This window comes from Oryzias latipes, chromosome 3 (assembly GCF_002234675.1).
Source record: "Oryzias latipes chromosome 3, ASM223467v1".
NCBI classification, from domain to species: domain Eukaryota; kingdom Metazoa; phylum Chordata; class Actinopteri; order Beloniformes; family Adrianichthyidae; genus Oryzias; species Oryzias latipes.
Window position 1 is genome coordinate 1,257,111 of NC_019861.2, and position 21,448 is coordinate 1,278,558.

General features: G+C 47.1%; 2 protein-coding genes across 3 annotated transcripts in view; one reads left to right on the forward strand and one right to left on the reverse strand.

Annotated features, from left to right (window-relative positions):
* Positions 1 to 5,914, forward strand: part of samd4a (sterile alpha motif domain containing 4A) — a 46,841-nt gene extending 40,927 nt beyond the window's left edge. For both annotated transcript variants that reach the window (XM_011492499.2, XM_011492501.2), the window contains 2 exons: positions 2,575 to 2,658; positions 3,158 to 5,914. In XM_011492499.2, the coding sequence (XP_011490801.1) occupies positions 2,575 to 2,658; positions 3,158 to 3,186 (113 nt within the window). In that variant the 3' untranslated portion in view covers positions 3,187 to 5,914. The remainder of the gene's footprint in view (positions 1 to 2,574; positions 2,659 to 3,157) is intronic.
* Positions 5,915 to 6,992: 1,078 nt separating this feature from the next.
* Positions 6,993 to 21,448, reverse strand: part of LOC101168423 (GTP cyclohydrolase 1) — a 44,201-nt gene continuing 29,745 nt past the window's right edge. The window contains exons 3-6 of the mRNA XM_023951454.1: positions 20,120 to 20,175; positions 15,446 to 15,477; positions 12,727 to 12,811; positions 6,993 to 11,244 (exon numbers count right to left, since the gene is read on the reverse strand). Of these exons, the coding sequence (XP_023807222.1) occupies positions 11,118 to 11,244; positions 12,727 to 12,811; positions 15,446 to 15,477; positions 20,120 to 20,175 (300 nt within the window). The 3' untranslated portion in view covers positions 6,993 to 11,117. The remainder of the gene's footprint in view (positions 11,245 to 12,726; positions 12,812 to 15,445; positions 15,478 to 20,119; positions 20,176 to 21,448) is intronic.

Consider the following 21,448-nt stretch of genomic DNA (forward strand, 5'->3'; position numbering starts at 1 on the left):
ACTTTATTTCCTTAGTCACACTTGTACAACCTCATTGGTTCAGACACATTCATTCATTTATTTTATCTTACACTAAAATATATTTTGTTGTGGAAATCAGACAATGTGGACTGTTCCCTTAATAACTAAACTAATAATAACTAAACTTAATATAGTTGAAGTTACCAAAATAAAAGCGCTATATGTGAGATACAGCTGCAGTGCTTAACATTGTGATTATTAAATAAACTGAATTTTACAATTTTATTACAATGAAAGACGTCTTGATATTCAGGTAGAGTTTTTTCAAAGTCATATTTGTAAAAGAAAGAAGATGTGTTGTGGTACAATAGGGTTGTGTACTCACACAGCCCTTGGTTCATAGCTGCTAAAGCCTTCCTTTAGAGTCTTCTTCAGCGTTTGGTCCGCTGTGCTTTAATATTTCTGTCCAGCTATTGCATCGCCACACGCCGCTCCAGCGTCACGCTCAGAGAGGCGGGGCTTCTTCCGACCCTCCAAACACTTTCCTCCTTGTGATCTCCCAGGAAAGCATGGAGGCGTAAAGCCTTGGGGTGTGACGGCTCTTGTGACTTGTAGCCTGGCCCCCATCATGTGGGGTCACGGTAACTCCAGACGCAGTGACCTACAGTTACCTCTGCTGGACCAGAGTCTGGCGTCTTCTGCCAGAATGAGCCTCCTCGAAGAGGAAACAGATTTTCTTGAAGAAGGAGAGGAAAGGATGTCAGTGAGCATGAGGGGGGGTGGCCACTGAGGAAGGAGGTGAAGGAGCAAAGGAGTGAGGAGGCTCACAATGAGGCTCTTTGTGCAGCCAGAATGGGACTCCCTGTTCTGCTTTCCTCCCCTCTTCCTGACTGACTTTCTTCTTAGTTTTCCTCCTTCTCTTTTTCCACTCCTCACCTTCTGCTCTCCCTGTTTTTCCTCCTCTGCAGAGTCCTAACGGTCTCCGTTTGAAAGACTAAAACTCTCTGTTCACCTTCTCCCAGCTGTCTTTGCATCCTGTCTGTTGTGTTTGTGTGAAGGGAGGGATTGTGGGTGATTGTGGGGCTGACGGTCTAAAAATAGCTGTTTGGTTTGGCGTGTCACTCTGTGTCCCGGCCCAACATGAGCTTCAGAGCCAGCTAACAACCACAACGGCTGCTGGAACACCTCAAAGCGCACTAATCATTGGAATTCCCTGCAGCAGGCACGGTTGACCCGTCCACGAATGACCCGTCCACGGTTGTCCCGTCCACTAATGACCCGTCCGCGGTTGACCCGTCCGCGGTTGACCCGTCCACGGTTGACGGTTGACCCGTCCACGGTTGACCCGTCCGCGGTTGACCCGTCCACGGTTGACCCGTCCGCGGTTGACCCGTCCACGGTTGACGGTTGACCCGTCCGCGGTTGTCCCGTCCACGAATGACCCGTCCACGGTTGACCCGTCCACGGTTGACGGTTGACCCGTCCACGGTTGACCCGTCCACGAATGACCCGTCCGCGGTTGACCCGTCCGCGGTTGACCCGTCCACGGTTGACGGTTGACCCGTCCACGGTTGACCCGTCCGCGGTTGACCCGTCCACGGTTGACCCGTCCGCGGTTGACCCGTCCACGGTTGACGGTTGACCCGTCCGCGGTTGTCCCGTCCACGAATGACCCGTCCACGGTTGACCCGTCCACGGTTGACCCGTCCACGGTTGACCCGTCCACGAATGACCCGTCCGCGGTTGACCCGTCCGCGGTTGACCCGTCCACGGTTGACCCGTCCGCGGTTGACCCGTCCACGGTTGACGGTTGACCCGTCCACGGTTGACCCGTCCACGGTTGACGGTTGACCCGTCCACGGTTGACCCGTCCACGGTTGACGGTTGACCCGTCCACGGTTGACCCGTCCGCGGTTGACCCGTCCACGGTTGACGGTTGACCCGTCCACGGTTGACCCGTCCACGAATGACCCGTCCGCGGTTGACCCGTGCGCGGTTGACCCGTCCACGGTTGACGGTTGACCCGTCCACGGTTGATGGTTGACCCGTCCGCGGTTGACCCGTCCGCGGTTGACCCGTCCACGGTTGACCCGTCCACGGTTGACGGTTGACCCGTCCGCGGTTGACCCGTCCACGGTTGACCCGTCCACGGTTGACGGTTGACCCGTCCACGGTTGACCCGTCCGCGGTTGACCCGTCCGCGGTTGACCCGTCCACGGTTGACCCGTCCGCGGTTGACCCGTCCACGGTTGACCCGTCCGCGGTTGACCCGTCCACGGTTGACGGTTGACCCGTCCGCGGTTGACCCGTCCACGGTTGACCCGTCCACGGTTGACGGTTGACCCGTCCGCGGTTGACCCGTCCACGGTTGACCCGTCCGCGGTTGACCCGTCCACGGTTGACCCGTCCACGGGCAACACCCCTTAAACACAAGGAACAGGGAGGAGCTTCAAATGTTTGGCTTTTTCCTTCAGACGGAGGTGAAACAACAACACATAAATAGATCTACAGACGCCGTGTCTTCGCTCTTTTGCTCTAAAAGCGGTTTGTGTCATCTAGAAGGAACTTCTGTCATAATCATGGATGTTCTTTTTCAAATGTCTGATGTTTCAGATCTCCAGTTCCCGACGACGGAGCCGGACATCAACAACCGTCTGGAGTCTCTGTGTCTGAGCATGACGGAGCACGCCTTAGGAGGTGAGAGCGGCCGCCATCACACCTTTCCCCGTCTTTTAATTGTAAATTGTTGACCAGATGCGGATCTACCAGTTTGTTATGCTTTAAACCTTTAACACCGTCACCGGTGGTCCACGTGATCACGGAGAACCAACGCATTCTGACGCAGAGAAGAGCGGCGCCGATTCATTCTGACAATGGGTCGATTTAGATCATGATTTATGGTTGACGATGCGATTTGTAGCCATTGGTTCATTGTGAAAGATCCTATTACTAGTCCTGGAAAAACCGTTTGGATTGAGGTCCAGTAGGTTTATTTACTATAAGGTAAAACCGACCAATCACAGCATCAACACACGTGTGATGTCATCAACACGGATCAGTCCATCATTCCAGTGGACAGACTTTGAATAAAGTCATGTGACCATCCCGTGTCTAAAATGTTCCAACTTCAGAAACTCACATGTGAGGCAGACGCTGTGACGCGTCACAGAATTGACGGGCTGTTGTCTGTCCCCAGACGGCGCCGACCGCACGTCCACCATATGAAGCTGAGTGAGAGCAGCGGCTGGCCGCAGGGTCGGGGTTCCAGCTGAAGGCCACCCGCCGTCCCGTCCGCTCCCCCCGCAGGGGTTGGCCAAAGGAGCACCTTCCAGCTCCCTGATGGCGGGGAACGCCCCCCCAAATACCACGTCAGCCAGATTCCGTCGGGTCAGTCGTCTGCGAGGACGGCTCGGGACTCAGGGGGGGTCATGGAGCGCAGCCTCCCCCACATCAGCAAAAGGACATTTCCTGGAGTTCAGGGGGGAACTGTCGTCCAAATCAGATGTCGGCCGTGTTTGGGGGGGCGTCTGGGTGAATCATGGGACAGAAACGGCATTTGCTTGTATTTTCTATTTGGGTTGTTTACTAAAGGAGGGTACAGACGCAGTAATCCAAAGCCTCGCCATCGTAGCCTTTGACGGCTTCACGGCCTCAGAGTTGACTCTAGTTTGTAATAACCTTTTTGTGAAGATGGATGCAGAGTGAGACGCGTGGGAGGCGGAGTCAGAAAGCAGCAGAGGAAGGCTGGAAGTGATGATGAGAAGGGAAGCGGATGTTTGATCAGAGGCAGGACCTCTGAAGAGCACAGGAAGAGGACGTCATGTCTGAAGGTGGACGCTCACGGGCAAGCGCAGAGGAAGTGAATGCATCCCAACAAAGTCTTTATCCACGTGTGGCCCCATGCGGGGGCGGGGTCATGTCTGCACGTTCAGATGCTGGTCAGGTCTGAAATCCTTCACCTCTGAAGGCAGGAAAAAGGTGGGAGGAAACGGCTCTTTCTCTCAGTCGGTGTTTGGTGCCCCCTACAGGCCAGACGTAGCCATTACAGGCAGCGTGTGACACTAAACAGCAGAGAGGTTTGGGGGACCGATCCTCCAATGAACCTGAAGACGTCTGTCCTCGGTCTGACGGTTGATGGTTTTTATATTCTTAATTGGATCGCTGTGCTGTCTGGATGCAGACAGAGAAAAAGGAAAGGTCTCTGTTAAAGCAGGTCAGGTACCTGTGTGCTGCGTTCATCCCAGTTCCTCCTTTAGTTTCTTCATTGGATTCTGCATTTGTTAAATGTGAGACTTCTTGAAACCGGAAACTGTCGAGGCTTCGAACCGTGACCATTTCCTCTACGGAGCTAAAGACCAGCCGCCAGCGACCACGAGAGGCGCACGTCTGAGCACACGACCTGGAGGCAGCAGGAAGCACGGATCCCACGGAGCTACTGTTATTCACAGCAGACCAAAGACAACGCAAATGATGAGAAATGCTTCTGCAGAGTTTAGAGCAAACAGCTGAGAAACAGAAGACCAGGTAACCATGACTGGATGGTAACCATGGCAACCCATCCCTCTGTGGTGAGGCCTGCAGCGGCACTGAGTGGATTCACTTCAGTGTTCTGTTGTAAGAACTCTCACTTTAGTTTTTAGTTTCTGAGAACATGCTGAGGCCTTTTCAGAACCGTCCAAACGGTGGCATTAGAGGGCGGGGCTTCAGCTTTGATGTGAGCGGTTTGGACCTCTGCTGGGTTGATGTGGAGAGCAGACGTTGCTGATCATATTTAAAGTACCATTTGTATTAACATGTTATGGCTGGTGACCATAAACGCATCTCAGATATGTTAACATAGTTATTGTTGATGCTTTTCTTTTACCAGTGAACTTTATTTTGAAAGGGTTTCTGCTGTGGCCGTCCAGACCTCTGAGGAGTGAAGGTGGTTCTGGGAGGTTATAGAATGCAGGAACCTGTTTCCTTTTTATTACAAAAAGTGTTTTTGCTTTCTAAATGCTCCAAGTACACCAACCCGGGAGCCCGGGGGTCCGAACGCTTTGAGGCTCACTAGTAATCCTCTGGAGAGCAGATACTAGTTAGTGAGGTTAACCGGTTCATGACATCACTGATGCTGATAAACGAGGGAGACGTCCCGCAGAGCCAGGATGTCTGTCCAACAACAGGGCCCCTGCTGACCGGCACGCCGTAAACCTGATCCGTTCAGGGGATCCTGGAAGATCCTGGAAGACCGGATCAGTTGATCCTGGAAGACCGGATCAGGCAGCTGGCAGATTAGAGGGAACCAGTGGGACGTTTCTTCTCAGATCGGTTTCCTCCTGTCCATCTACAGATGTGTTGTTTTTCTAAGGGGGGTGTGGATGTGATGCAGTGTGAGTGGAACACTAAAGCTTCCTTCAGCAGCACCGACCCGTCTGGCCGACCCGCGAGGTCCAATTAGCTGACAGAACCGGATCACTGGAGATGTCCGGGGACTGGCTGAGTCTTGTTCATCAGGTCTTGGTGCCCGGGCTCGGTGGTCTCCCGCTGCACCAAAGCATGAATCCTCCTCTGAGTTGGGCTGAAGCGGAGTCGCCTGGGCCGGGCTTTTCCCCGGATTGTGTTGTTTTCTCTGAGTGCATATTGGACTTCAGGTTTGTTTTTTGGCTGCAGCTGCTCTGCCACAGAGTCTGTTCATTTGATCCTGTATTGACTGCAGGCTAACATGGATCTGACAAATGAATATTCTATGTTTAGTAACTAAACAATGATTTAAAAAAATAAAGAAAATGTGAAAAATAGAGGGAAATGTTTTTCTGTTGTGTTTTTTAGCTCCGGATCTGAATCCCTGTTGATGTTTTGTCATCACGTCAGACGTCAGTTGTGCGTTTTCAGATTGTTCACACAAAGATTGGCTGTTGTTTCTGGAAAGCTGCTGAGTTTTCACTGAAATAAAAACCTTCTGCATCTCCTGCATGGATCTTGCTTATATTGAACATTTCCCCACTAATGTTTACCCACATATTCATTAGACCCCTTTAAAAATGTGACCCATCAGAACCGTCAGAGTCCCACTCAGGAACGTCTGCAGATCCACAGAAAGATTCACCTGTGACATGTGGCTCCACAAAGGAAAACAAACGGCTTTTGGCACAAATTAGATTGAGATGATTTATGAAACCATGACGAGGACCTGAAAGCTCGTTAAGTCGACCCGTTTGGGTTTCCCAGCTCTCCCTGGGCCGCTCCAGCCCTGAAGGTGGGGCAGAAAGCCCATAAGGGGGTTTCTGAGGGTCGAGCAGATCAGAAGTCACATGATCCACCTTCAACATGTGACTGAACCGCCAAACCTCCAAATGTTCTGTTGAGGCAGCGTGAAGACGATCACACGGCGGTGAGACGGAGCTCCTCGCCGTCGTTTGAGGCCCTCATTCTGCTGAGTCATGCTGCCGTCAGACCAGGCTTCCTGCATAAACTAGAAATATTCACTCCGTGACGGTGAAGGTCTTCCCGGAAGGTTTCAGGGAAAACGGTTCTTGATTTGTCAGAAGCAGAGCGCATGACGACGTGCAAATTCCAGCACAAGGCGTTACCCCTGGTGCCATCCTAGGCACTTTAACATGGGGAGTGGGGTCATCTAGTGAGGTCACAATAGTCACCAGCATTAAAAAAAAGCTTCATAGCAAATTAAAGATGGTTAAAAATGTATAAAACAAAAACTATCCTGAAAATCCAAACATGTTTGAGCTGTAAAAAGAACAGATTCAGTTTTTCTGAAGGTGTTTTGTTTCGATCACCCTTTCTTCTTCTTTTCTCTGAATGCAGAACGCTCCATACCTTCCTGCAGTTTCCTTCACATAAACGGCCGTTGATACGGCGGCTGCAGTTTAACAGAAAGCAGACCAACCTGATCAAAATGTGTCTTGGTTTGATTATTAGTTTTAGTTTTGGGAAACCCTTTCTGAGTTCAACCCCCTGTTGTAGGGGTCACAAGAGGCCTTCCGGTCTGATCTGTTTGCTGCTGACAGGAAGGAAAGAAAAACACACAAAAACCCAAATATGACGGCTTTATGGGACAAAGACACACAATGTGTTACACACAAGGACACACTGAAGCTTCCAGCTGTGGGAATAAACAGGCGGAGACAAACGCCGCCGTCACATAACAATTTAATACGTTTGATGTAAAGCTTCACCATGGAACACGGTACGAAAAGTACAGGGGCGGGGACGGCGCCAAAGAGGCCGTCCGTCACACAAGGCCACAAAAAGACACCAACGTTGGACTGTTAGCAGACGTCGTCCTCCACGACAAGCACACAATCACACGCAGAACACTTTGATGCATCACACACACACACAAAATCAGAGATCGCAACTTCCATCTGATTGATTGGGCTTAGTGGAGAGCGGGCAGAGTTCGGCCACGCCTCCAAATTCTTTTGCTCATTTTTACAATCAAATTGGCAAAATCAGCAACAAGGTGGTTTTTTTTTTTTGGATCTGCAATTTTAATTTTGATTTAAAACTTTGTGGAAACCTGATAGCATGCTAGCTCGTTAGCATTTGCTCATTAAAGAATCAAACAAATGAAATGGCGTCACTTTAAAACGCTCTCTCAGCTGAGATGCAAAGTCTTGATATTTATCGGGTTTTGTTTCAGGTGTAGCGCCCTCTGCAGGCCAGAAAGGCGTCACATGACTGCTAAAGGCTGATGGCGTCACTGTGACATCATGTCAGTCCTGTCATCACGGAGGACACTGATCATGTGACTTTCCTGCTGTCTGAGGAAAGCAAAGGAACAAACAGGTTGCAATGATTGACAGGTCATCAATCAAATATGTCTATAATCCTTAGATTTATGAAAATACTGTAAACAAAGGTGTGAACAGGATGTCAGGGGAGATCTGTTTAGAAAAGGCTAAATGGCATTTGGAACAAACACAAATTTGATTTTCTTCATTATTTTGCTCATATATTATTGATCTAAACTCTGAAATCTGTGCTCTTTATTTACTAGCATTAGCAGTTAGCTGGTTTTCTTGATGCCAAGTCAAGTCTAACAGAATCTGTTTGTGTCGTGATGACTTTTGGTTTACTGGAAGAAACCAGAGGAAATCTACCGAATCCTTTGGTCTTTTATGGGTGGGTGGTGTCAGACGGGGGCTCCTCAGGGTGGATGTGGGTATCCGCTCTGGATGGACGTGACTGACTGAAGGGCCTAGCAAAGGTCTGAAAGTGGGCCAAAGAACCCAGAAGTGTCTCTTCTTTGCATTGAATGTTTTGAGACGAGATCTGGAATAACCTGAAGAGCATCAGCTGTCAGTTCATCCAGTGACCACTAGGGGTCTCACAACACAAAGCCTCCATTCACTCCATGGAGACATGGTCACGTTGTGGTTACTAAAGCTTTAGTGAGAAGACTGAGCAGCTTGAAGGTTCGTTTGATTTTAGGATTGAAATCGCTCCAAAGACCACAATAGTGAAATGTGTCGATTCAGTCATCAGCTCTAGAACAGGTGGGTTTTTCCCGCCTTTTGGCCGTTTCAGGGAAAACTCATGAAACGGCGCCCAATACAAACCACCTCCTGACGGCCTTCATCTCTAACTTCTGTGAACAGTAACCTATAAACTGCTATTGCGTGTTTGCCGAACAGAAAAAGAAATCTGAGCAAAACCGAATACTTCCTCTTTAGGCTTTTCCCATCAGGGGTCGCCACAGCGAAACAACCTCTCCTTCGAGGAGGAGTCGCATGGTTCACTTGGCAATGTTTTACGCCGGATGCCCTTCCTGACGCAACCCTCTCAATTTATCCGGGCTTGGGACCGGCACAGGAGCAGAGAAGGGAACTGTGCAAAACCGAATCCTGACTCAAAAGCCAGAAGCGGATGTAAACACGACGGCCTGGTTCCATTCAAAGAACTTTAGGCTTTGAAGGGTTTCAGGTTCCAAAAGGTCCAACAGATGAGAGCAACCACACCAACGTGGGTGGAGCTCCTTTTCCCTTATTTGGTCATGAAAACCCAGTTGGTTCAGTCCAACTGCATCGCTGCAGGGGAGTAAATCCAAGCTGGGCACAGAAATGTTTGACTGGCTTCCGCATCGATTCATCCGAAAGAGACGTTCGCATCCCGAGTCCTTTCACCTTCAGGTACAGGTGTTTCCAATCAAACAACAATTACAGCCCAAAGACACCTTTCTGTTTGTCTTGGGGAAAAATAGAATTTCTCTGTTATCCCTTGTGCTTTCCTAGGCACTTTGACATTGGGAGTGGGGTCATCTTGACCCACTAGACAGTGTGTTTTTGGTTTTTATAGTAAAAATGTTGACTTTTTGATTGTTAAAATGATTTAAATATAAGCGACTCGAGAGTTTATTTTACTAAAGTGCTGCAAACCGGATTAAACTAAAGTCACTTTAGTTTGTTTATGAAGATTTTCAGCAGCATCCGGGGCGCTACACCGTAAAAACAGGATCAAACCAAGCAGAGATAATAATGATTCCGATTATTACAGTCCAGGTTCGTCCAAATCTTTCTTTTCTGCTTGCAGTCACCTGAACCCTTGCGGGGGGGTTGATCCATACGGGTTCTGCAGGTGGAGGGTTCTGGAGAGGAGAGGCTGGATCTTAAGGGGGAGGTCATGAAAAGGGAACGTACCACTGTCAGGAAGGAGCTCAGTTAAGGTGACGTATTGGTAAGGCTAATGGAAGTTCCACGCACTGATGTCGTGCAGGTGATGCGTCTGCGCCACATTCTAGTCGTATACGTGTGAGTACCCGCTCTTTACTGACCGCACACCAACGCTGCTCGCACAGAAAGTGCACGTGATACCTTAGTGTCTGTAGGACGCCTGTAGGACGCCTGTGGGACGTCCTGCAGGACACCTGCGGGACGCCTGCGGGACGCCTGTAGGACGTCCTGTAGGACGCCTGTAGGACGCCTGTAGGACGTCCTGCAGGACACCTGCGGGACGCCTGCAGATGCCTGTAGAACGTCCTGTTGGACGCCTGCAGGACGCCTGCGGGACGCCTGCGGGACGCCTGTAGGACGTCCTGTAGGACGCCTGTAGGACGCCTGTAGGACGTCCTGCAGGACACCTGCGGGACGCCTGCGGGACGCCTGCGGGACGCCTGCGGGACGCCTGTAGGACGCCTGTAGGAGGTGCACACAAACGACACTCTGATCCTCTGGTTTCCTCATTTCCAACAGTCGGGCTGCAGCGAGGAGCGTGCACGTGTCACATGAACAGCTCTAACAGGCGTCCTGCTCAGTCCGTAGGATTTGATGGGGGTTTCAAAAATGTCAAATCTGTGCGACACGCCTTACGTACCTTACGGGTGGAACAAGTGTTCACTAGGACCTCTCGTGCACAGCGTGCTTGTAGTAAAAACATCCCCAACATTTTATCTTTGCAGGTTCACGGAGCGGTCCACCACCTTGATCCGTCCTGTGGGTCACCTGCTGCCCCCTACAGGTTGGACCGAGCAGAAAGCCCGTATCCACCCACAAGGACCGTTGGGACTAAGGCTGGAACTGTTCCGAACGACCGACACGAGCAGCGTTTAGTGAAAGTCCTCCGTGAAGAATGAGATCCAGTCCCATCATGAGGGTCTTTCCTCCCCCCCCCTTTGTCCAGCCACATTCACACTGAAGAAAACCGATCCAGAACCAGGACTTCTCTCTACAGCAGTGAATGTCTGCACTTCCTCTCTGGAAATGAGCTTTTGGCCAAAACACCATTCTAACTTAGTCAAATCAGAACAACAGGTAGAGTTTGCACAGGTGTGACGTGGGGGAGGGGCTAAAGCTTTGACTTGGAGCCATGAAATGCACGTTAACCTTTGATGGTTTGTTGTCGGGTGGATTTTCTGTATAAACTGAGTTTTGAGGCCAACAGTTGACGTTTCCTCTTAGTTCTCACAGACAACCTGAAGGGGGCGCTGTCAGGGGTTCTGATATAAAGCTAGTGTTGACGAGCAGGCAGTCACTGAGGCACAGCGCCGCTCTATCAGGTCAATGCAAGAAACTGATGGTCTCACACACACACACACACACACACACACACACACACACACACACACACACACACACACACACACACACACACACACAGCTGGTATGTCCAGGTAAAGGTAAACCCAGGCCACAGGAGGAAGACGAGGATCTGGGTCCTCCTCAGCTCCGGATCAGAGTCAGGAACTCGTCTCGGGTTTTTGGATCTTCCCTGAAAACTCCCAACATGGTGCTGGTGACCGTCTTACTGTTCATCTTCTGGACGCCGCGCATCACCATGCACATGTGCCTGCAGAGGAACACACAAACGTTAGCATGTGAGTCCGCGGGCCCGAGCCCCCACAGGAGGAGCAAAGACCAAACAGCCCCAGGGTCCCCAGACGCTGCTGGGAGCTTCAGACCAGAGACTGCGGCGGTCAGGAGGAAGCTCAGCATCATCAGGAAAACTGTCTGTGAAATGAAGCTGACGGACTGTAGAGGACACGAGGGACAGGAGGGACACGCCTCTTGGTTGGAGTCCCTTCATCCGCGCTCTGAAAGTCCAGAAGGGTTTGGGATTCAGAGACGTTCGGACGTGAAGCCGGTTCCAGCTCAGAACTGGTGACGTCACGGGTTTAGCCGGTTCAAAGCGGGTCTCCGGTGTGAATCCGCTCACCTCCCGTCATGACTGTGGACGTTTGGAGAGACGATTTACCGGGAGGAAGGTTTCTGGGATCTGCCGCTCCCACTGACTCTTTACCTGCTTTTGACAAACCAACAGAAACTTTTCATCGTGGAAAAGAGAATCCCACTGCAGAACCTTTGTGTGACCTCACCTTTTTTTTACCGTGTAACCCTTGTGCTATCTTAGATGACCCCCCCCCCTTCCATTGAGGTGTTCTCCCTACCATGACAAAGGTGGATAAAGGTGGAAAGACTTCATGTAATCCATGGACACCAGTGAAGATCACAAATCATTGAAGAAAAAAGGTTCAGAGCTCTGTCTAGTGGGTCTAGATGACCCCACTCCCAACGTTAAAGTACCTAGGATAGAACAAGGGTCAATTGGGATCATTTGATCTTTTTACATGGAAATAAAACGTGTATGTTAGAGTTATTGTTTGGAGCGTGAACAGGAGTGGAGAGACATGTTCTGCTCTGTTCCATCTTTGTGTCTTCACATGAAATGTGTGAGTTCAAGAGGCGCTGTAATTCTCCACGCCATCGCCAGACTGCGGCCTCCGGTGACCTCCGGTGGCCTCCGGTGACCGAGCTATCAGGCTTTAACTTCTAAGAAATGAAGAAAACATCCACCGACAGCAGATTTGGTGATGGGGCGGGACAGGAGGTCCTCTGGTTTTTTTCTCTTGGTTTGAGGGATGTGATGGAGAATCATTTCAACCATGTTGGACTCTTGACAGCTTTTTGCAGTGGTCTCCACTTTGACATTGAATAGTAAAGCTGTTCCAGGCTCCGCCCCTTCCAGTGTTTGGGTCGACCCTCCCAGGCTGTTCCTGCTCATCTTTAGCTCCACTAGGGGGAAAAGGTAGAATATTGGGGGGTGGGGGGGTTGATAACATGCCATCATCATGTCAGTGATCTCTCCATACATGTAGTGTCTCACTGACAGACCCTCAGCACCTTCTAGCATGTTTAGCTGATTTTCTTCAATTATTTGCTGTCATTTCTACTTCTTTCGTAACTCTTGGATTTTTGCGGGGCATCAGTCACCGCACGGCCCCCCTCCCCCCGCCCATGCCTTGTTGTGCGTGCGTTTGGGGCGGAGACTCACGTTGCCTCCACAACCACGCCGACGCCGGTGGGCTGAAGGGCCTCGGTGATCGCCACGGCGATCTGTTTGGTCAATCTCTCCTGAACTGTGGACACAGGAAGACGTGGACAAACAGAGGATCAGAGCAAACAGCAGACGGGCCTGAAGTCCAGCAGCTTCTGCAGCAAACCGGGCTGCAGGAGGCAGTCAGGAAAGCAGACGGCACATCTAACATCAGATGGAGAGAACATCTCCTGAAACCCAATCTCTGTGCTCTTTCCTGTATCCCTCTGTTTTGGAGGAAGAGGGACGGGTTTTTCTGGGATGTCCAGTCTGCTCTGACTGACCTGCAGTGACGGAGGCTCTGATTGGCTGTAGCGTTAGTAGAAGCACAGTTCAGACGCAACATGCTTCTGAGAACACTGAGGTTCTAGTGAGTCTGAATCCTTTGGTGACGTCCTGCTCCGCAGACGATGAAGATGATTTTTACAGAGACTTTGATGTTTTCTTACAGAATCCTCCACAGACGAACTTTTGGGAGACTCCGCCTCTTTCAGACATCATCTTTTGTTATCTACAACAGCGTTTTCCAACCAGTGTGCCGTGGGAAATGACCCATTCACTGATGTAAAAACGTTTTCATCTCCAGGATTTCAGCTCTGTGTTCATCCAAACAGGCCCTGATAAAACACTGAGTAGTTATGAATATAAAAGATCATAAAATACTTTTTTATTTGTGTTTATTAAAGACATTTTGATAAGAATGACGGTACCGCGATTTAGCCGTAGCTTTAGCTGTTTTTGGAAAAGTTCCGCCCCTTTAACTGTCTCCACCAATTATACTTGGAGGCTTAATCACATGTCATCAGTCTGACCAATCAGAAGTGGTTAAAGTCTTTTTTTTTTTTTTTTATACACTGTATTTTATCCCACGAAGGGAAATTCTTTCTCCGCATTTGACCCATCCCCTTGGGGAGCGGTGAGCTGCAGCCGAAACCGCGTTCGGGAGGCAGTAGCGTTAAGGGTCTTGCCTAAGGACCCTCACTGGGTGATGTTAACTGCTCGCCATTGATATGGTAATTGCCCCCAGTACCATTGCTCATTCCCCTCCGGGAATCGAACCCTGGTTTCCTGCATGGTAGCTTCCCACCTTACCAACCGAGCTACCCAAGCCACTTCCTTGTTCTGATTCTGCTCATAAAGTCTCTCAGTTCCAACAGAAATACCAGCTAAAGCTCGTCTTTAGCGGTGTAGCTTTCCACAGAATCCGGTGTCAGACCGTGGAACAAGTGAAAAAAACCATGAAGCTCAGAGACGAGAGTCTGTCTGACATCACTACATCTCCCATGATGCATTGGGTTAAAGTGACAGCATCTCAGCGTACAATGAGTCTTCCTGTTAAACGTCTTAAACCACAACGAACACACATTTAACAGTTTTAAGTCTTTTGATGAAATCAGAGGTCAGAGGTCAACAGTTTAGTTCTCCTTCCAGGTTTGTGTTTCTTAACAGCCAAACATCCCAGAGTTTGGTCCAAGTCATCTTTCTGACTGAAACACTTTTCTAAGAACGTCTGGATTATTTTAGATGTTAAACTTAAGAAGAAGTAAGAACAACATTTAAGAAACAGGATTAAGGTGAAACAGACACAATTAAACTAAACTGAGACAATCTAATCTTCTAAAAAGAAATAAAACACTTTTGTTAAAGTTTTCAAAGACTTCATCTTTGATTAAGACAAAAGAAAAACTAATAAAACTTCAACATCTTCACTTTTGTGTAGCTACAGAAAACATAAATATAATGTTAGTCTTTTTTGGGATCATATTGTTCTAAAATTACAGATGTCTTTGCACAAACATTGAAATAAATATTTAAAAAAAAATCACTATTTAGAAATTGTTATATATAATTGTTATATTTGTTTTTTGTGAGGTTAAATAAAATTACATGTTAATAAACTGGAGGGAAAAACAACTACCAGGGTAAAATGTCAAATAATTTAGTTGAAAATTATTACGGAAAACAAACTTAACTTTTATTCCAACTTTTAGAAAAACATTGCAGAGGGACTGTACATCAATACAGACTATAGAGTTTCTCATTTTTGGATGCTGGTGTGCTGCGGGATTTTTGTCAAGGAGAAAGTGTGTCGTGGCTCAGAAAAGGTTGTAAAACACTGGACTATTGTATGTTTTATCATAACTAAATGATTGTACCACGGTCCGGTTCTGATGATGGACACCTACCAAAGCATTTCCAGTCACATAGACTACATATTCTGTATTACTGCGCTGGCCCAAACGCCAGTTGCTAACTGGAACCCAAACGGACAGATGTTGTTACAGAAAGAGGTGAGGGATTTGATGGTTTCCTTCGTCAGAGAAAGAGAAGATGGAGGAGAGGAGACACCAACTGAACGATTCGGATTTTGCTTCTTTAAAACAAACTTTGGCTTCATCGTCTGGACAAAAACAAACCTTGGGAGTGAGTGAGGTGCGGACAGGTGAGGCTAGTGAGGCTCGGCCTCACTAGCCTCACCTGTCATCGTGATAAAATAGAAAAATCCAGTAAATATTATTTTCCACTGATCCGGGTTAAAGATACATTTTCAGTTGACACGTTTTCCACAGTTTGTGAGGTTAAAATGACTGAATTTGAGTGATGATCGATCACATATGGAGGTTCGCCTCATGTCTGACGGCAGGACTCGGTTTTACCAGAAGAGATCTTTACGTACCTTGTAGTCGGCGGCTGTAGATTTCAACAATCCTGGAGGAAAAAGAGGAAAAAGTCGTTACTATTTCTCAACACATCGGAATGAAACCTCCAACTGATGATGGGCCCCCAATAGGTGCGGTTCGGTACTAAATAATGGGTCCATTGTTTTTATAGTACCGAACCGCACCTGGGCCCCCAATAGGTACAGTTCAGTATTATTTTACAATGGAAACACTCTAAACACTGGACCATTGGAAACGAGGCTTCAGAAATGAAGCAATTAGAGCCTCATAACAAACTTTTGGGCGGTTCACTCTACATCTTTCCTTCAGCAACAAGTCCTTTACCATCACCAAACCTGTGCTGCTGCTCTAAGACACCAACCCCTGATGATCTGCAGTTTCCACTCTGCCAACAACCAACATTATTGGCGCAGTCATCAATAACAAAGCTTTGTTTTTTGTTGGTTAGGTACATGGGTGTGAGTTCCCTCAGACTCTCCTTACAGGAACAACTTCACAGCAAACTGGAACTCTTCATTATAATTACACATAAAAAAAGGAAGAAGAATAAATGCAGCGCTGCTGCAGAAATGCGACCTGCCGTTCCTCGGATGGACTCGACCTCAGAGAAATGCCGCCCGGGCGGAGTGCAGCTCGGAGGTCAAAGCTGTGCTGAACAGATACAACCAGATGACCTGTCCACCCATGGGGGCAGCTGTGACTGTAACAGGGAGTTCACCAATTATTTCATTAAAAATCCCACAATGGAATTTCCTGCAAACCTATGATGGAAGTTACGGACCAAACTCTTCTTTTTAAGGGTTTTGGAAATCAATGCAGATGGTTTGGACACACTGAGAAGAAGAATGATGTCGCTAAGAGGAAGTAGGACTAACCCCTGTGCTATTTAATGGGGTCCAGATGACCCCCCCCCCCCTTTCCATTGAGGTGTTCCCCCTACCATGACAAAGGTGGATAAAGGTGGAAAGATTTCATGTAATCCATGGACACCAGTGAAGATCACAAATCATTGAAGAAAAAAGGTTCAGAGCACTGTCTAGTGGGTCTAGATGACCCAACTGTCCAGTGGGTCTAGATGACCCCACTGTCTAGTGGGTCTAGATCAGTGGTCACCAACCCAAAATGTTGAAAGAGCCAAATTGGACCAAAAAAACAAAAAACAAACACGTTTGGAGCCGCAAAATATTAAAAGCCCTATTTAAGCCTTATAATGAAGGCAACACATGCAATATGTATCTATATTAGCTATATTAGTCTACTATCAAAATGACTAAGTTGCTACAAATACATAATGAGCATTATAACGATTAAATGTTTATTTGCCCTGCAGTGCATTCTGGTAGAACGACGCATCACGTGACTGCTCTGTTGTTCAAGTTTAACTTCATTAAAATATCAGTGAATTATGTTTCATTGCTTTGATAAAATTAAAGAAATGTAATAAAGAAATCCGATTTTTGATGTCATTTTCATTTTGAGGATTCGAACACAAACCAATAAAATGGAACGTGCGTGAAGACGTTCCCCATGACAGTCAGCTTGCGCTCGAATGACAGAATGACAGAACAGCTTCAAGCATTTGCGGCGCCTGCAGACTTTCATTCAGCTCGTTTAGGTGGCTTTTCACAGTCATATCCACCAAAAAGTGCAGCTTTTCCAGCCACAGGATCTTCCAGTTGCGGGTTGTTCAGGTCTTTGCTTTTCAGGAATGTTTTCACGTGTTCTAAACAGACGACAAAGCGACGCAAAGTGTCACCCCTGGACAGCCATCGGACTCTGTTGTGTAGTAGGAGATCAGAATATTCGCTTTCAACTTCATCAAGCAACGCACGGAACTGACGGTGGATCATTTACATCAGCCACCTGTTTAGCGGTCCGCTGAAAGTTAAAAAAAAACCAACCCTGCTGGTAGAAACGTGTGTTGCAGGCTATGACGCAAACCTCCGTTGACAGAAATGTTGAATTTTAATATTGTAATGACCCAGCCTGACCGTTACCTCTGCTGTCTGTGCCTCACACACCGCATGACCCCGGACAGTCACAGTGACAAATTAATAGCAAGAGAGACTAAATCTCCTTTTCAGTAACAAGTCCATTTATTCCAGCATCTACAAACAGCCCAAACAGCATGGACCTCACTTCAGTTCACAACACTCTTAGTCAAGGTTTTACCCCAAAACTCCCACTTCCCATGAGCCTTAGGGGCTGAAGGCAGGGCTAACCCCCAGGGATTGTGGGATGCGGTTTCCTGATCTAATTAGGGATCAGCATGAGCGTTTCTGTTTGCCCACGTTTCTTTTTAAATGGCAGTTTTGTTGTTCCACCTTAGTTTATTCTTCCTCTTATGTTTGTTTCTTTTAGTTGGATCATGAGTGTGGAAGGGGGAGAGGTTGAGCCGCGGGTTGCCGACCCCCGGTCTAGTGGGTCTAGATCAGGGGTGCTCACATTTTTTGTATTAGTATTTTATATATATATATATATATATATATATATATATATATATATATATAATACTATTAGTAAATGTTTGTTAGTTATGTTTATTAGTTACATGTTTATTTGAACATGATTGTTTATGTACTGATGATTAAAAACTACACAGTGAGAGTACACAAAGATCCTTTTGTATTAACAGATGAGGCGTTTTATTACAAAGGCAGAAAGCAGCAACCATCGTATGTCATGCTCTGCTGTAAACCGTTCAATGGGGGGAGCATCATGGCATTTAAGGGGCTGCTGGCTCCGTACGAAGCGCGTGCCACGTAAAAAACAGCTTCCTTATGAGCTCGTATTTATCAGGCGAGAACTGCAGAGCTGATAGCGGGAGGAGACACGCAGGGCGGCTTCAATAAACACTCCGGTTGTCCGGAGTGGTCTTCTGCCGGGGCCATGATGTGCCGCGGGGCAGAAAGCGACTTTCTGATGACAGAGTTTGTGCTCAGTGAATTTAAACACACGTCTGCAGTGACGTATGTATCAGAGGATGTCCGATTGGCCGTTCTGCATGTCAATCAAGTCCCGTACTTCTCGGTGAGGATTTTGATTGGCTGGTGGATTGTTAAGAAGTACTTTAAAAAAAAAAAATCTTCTCTGTCCCGCGATCTACCCTCATGTCCGTGAAGATCGACCGTCGATCGCGATCGAACGTAATGAGCACCCCTGGTCTAGATGACCCGGTTGGGGTCATCGAGATCATCTAGTGGGGTCATCTAGACCCCACAAGACAGCGCAAGGACTAGAGGAGGTTCATGGATGTATAGAAGGAGCATAGAGGGTTGATGGAGTTGGAGTATTCGCTGCTGCATTCTGGGAGGAGGTGGAAGACAGAGACGTGTGATGCTTTAAAACTACAAAAGATTCTACTAAACGTAGCTGAACAGGTGAGCTGAATGTTTATTGATAACGTTCCAAATGTTTGGAAGCTCATTTGTTTGATTTATTAATGTTTTATTCATTGATGGGGGGCTTCCAGGATCTCTGCAGCCGTTGATGAAGACGTGGGTGTCCCTGCAGATGTCCACTTCAGTCCTTTCTTCCTCCAAAGTCCAGATCTCTACGTCTGTGTGACGCTTCCGTCTGAGGAGGAGGAGCAGCACTTTCTGGCATTTTCAGCGTTCTAATGCTAATAGAACAGAATATTTTAATGTTTATGTTGAAATGGGACGTTTCCTCTGGAGGAGGGGGCGTATGGAACTGTTTACACATTGGTGTTCTGATGACAGGTTGATGACGTCATGAGACAAATGGACTTCTGGGTTTGTGAATGAAAAGGAGAATAAAGTATTGGTCCTCTACACCCAAACGTGTCTCTGAGCCCCTTATTTTACTGATGAAACTCCGTTTTACCGACACTGAACCCCAGAAAGACGACTACACTGACAATAATCTGATTTAGAGTCACCAGAAGGTTCAGAATCTCTTTGTTTTTGAAACCTATCTGGAAATAAAGCTTCACAAAAGGCTCCACATCTCTCATCTTCAAGCACGGCTCCAATGAACAGACAACGTTGCTGTTTTTCACTCGTTAATCTTTGACTTTTAAGAGTTTTTCTTGTAGATTTAAGACTTAAAATCTCATAAATTTACAAGAAAAAATCTTAAAATCTCATAATTTAACAGTTATGACCTTTTCTCTTAAATTTACAACTTAAAAGTCGTAATAAAAAAACCATTGTAAACTGGCGCTAAAACTCCGCCGTAGATGTCTTTACGTGTGCGTGTGACCTTCCTGCTCTCCTTCCAAACTCTCCATGAAGAAACCAACGTGCAGCTAAATCCTCATCCATGTTATCCGTGGTGCTGCTGATCACCAGCTGATCTCCATCAATCTAAGTGCTGTCTGTGACCACGGAAACATCCTACCCCCCCTACCCCCCGTCTGCACTTCTCTGTCCTGTTGGTCTGTTTTCTGACTTCCTATTGTAATTGTGGGTTTGATCGTGGAACCTGCAGCTGACGGACTGTCGGCCCGTCTGAGGCGGCCCGGTTTCCCCGGTGTCCTCATGAGGCCGGGCAGACCCAGTACAACAAGTGCTGTTAGTCTGATAAGCCTGAAGGTATTGGGGTCAGAGGGATCAGATTCTACGCTGGATCACAAACATGTTTTAATTAATCAGCTTACAGGCCCACTCAGGCAGGCAGTCCATCATTCCCAAAGTGAATTGACTCACCTGGCCAGCTTGCTGAGGCCCAGAACTCTCTTGTTGGGTAGGTAACCGATGTGGACCTGCAGGGTTGAAGGGTTACATGTTACTAAAGCCTCAGACAGTCAGTCCAGGCCAAGCATTTGTTTCCATGAACTTTATTGGACAACACAAAATTACAATCACATCAGCAAGTCCTGCGTTGGAAAGCAACAACCGATGACATTTATCAATCAGGAGAGGCCGTTAGGATTTATAACATGATGGGGGGCGAAGGTAAGAAAAGAACAATTTCAAGTACAAAAAATAAATAAATCAAAAATAACTGTGTGAATGGTGGTTCAATCGTGTCCATGTTTAGAATCAGAATCAGAAATACTTTATTGATCCCACACGTGGGAAATTTGTTCGTTACCATAACAACTGACAGGGAAAAAAAGACTAAGAATAATATAAAATAATAATAAAACACAAGAATAAGGAAAATGTGGTATAATTTAAAAAGCTATTTACAAAACAGTGCAGGTAAAGAGATGTGCAAAAGAAATGTGCAAAATAAAGAAAAATAAAATGTGCAAGGGTTATTATCTTTTGGATAGTGAGTTTTTGTCCAGGGTTATAGTATTGGGCAGGAAGGATTTCCGGTACCAGGCAGTTTTGGATGGGAGCATTATTGGAGCCCACGGGTATGTTTGTAACATTTGAGTGTGTGTGGACAGGCCCCGCCCCTTTTAGATTTGTAATACATCTAAACCTGACCAGCAACTTGTTGCATTATTATGCTTTATGATTTTTACCCCCCTCCCCCATTCTATAATCCCCGCCCCCCCAACGTCCCCCTCTCTTCTTCCCTCCTTTTCTTTTCCGTCCGGTCAAACAAAAAACTGTTATGAGGATAATTAATATGAATAAAGTTTAGTTTAAATTACAAACGGGGTTTATTCAAATATACACCTGGTGTGTCAAAAAGATCATAATCCATGTTGTAACAGTAAAATATGTCCAACACAAGAGGCCTTCAGCTCTCATCTGTCTGCTCCGCTGCTGGACAGAACAAGTTCAAAAAATAAAAACAACTAGAAGAAGAAAATGCAGGGTTGAATGCTTGATTACTGAATGAATTGAAAAAATAAAAATAAAAATAAAGAAATGCTCAAAGTTGACCATAAATAAAGTGAAAACAGCACAACAACAAAAAAGAAATGTTTGTGAAAAATGCCACAGCCGGGTATCGAACCAGCGAGCTTCTGCACCAAGGATTCCCCATTTATTTCAATGGAGACAGAAATCCTGGAAAAGTTCAAGGATTTGAAGGACCAAAAGTCACAACTGGAAAAAGATGAAAGAGCTGAACGT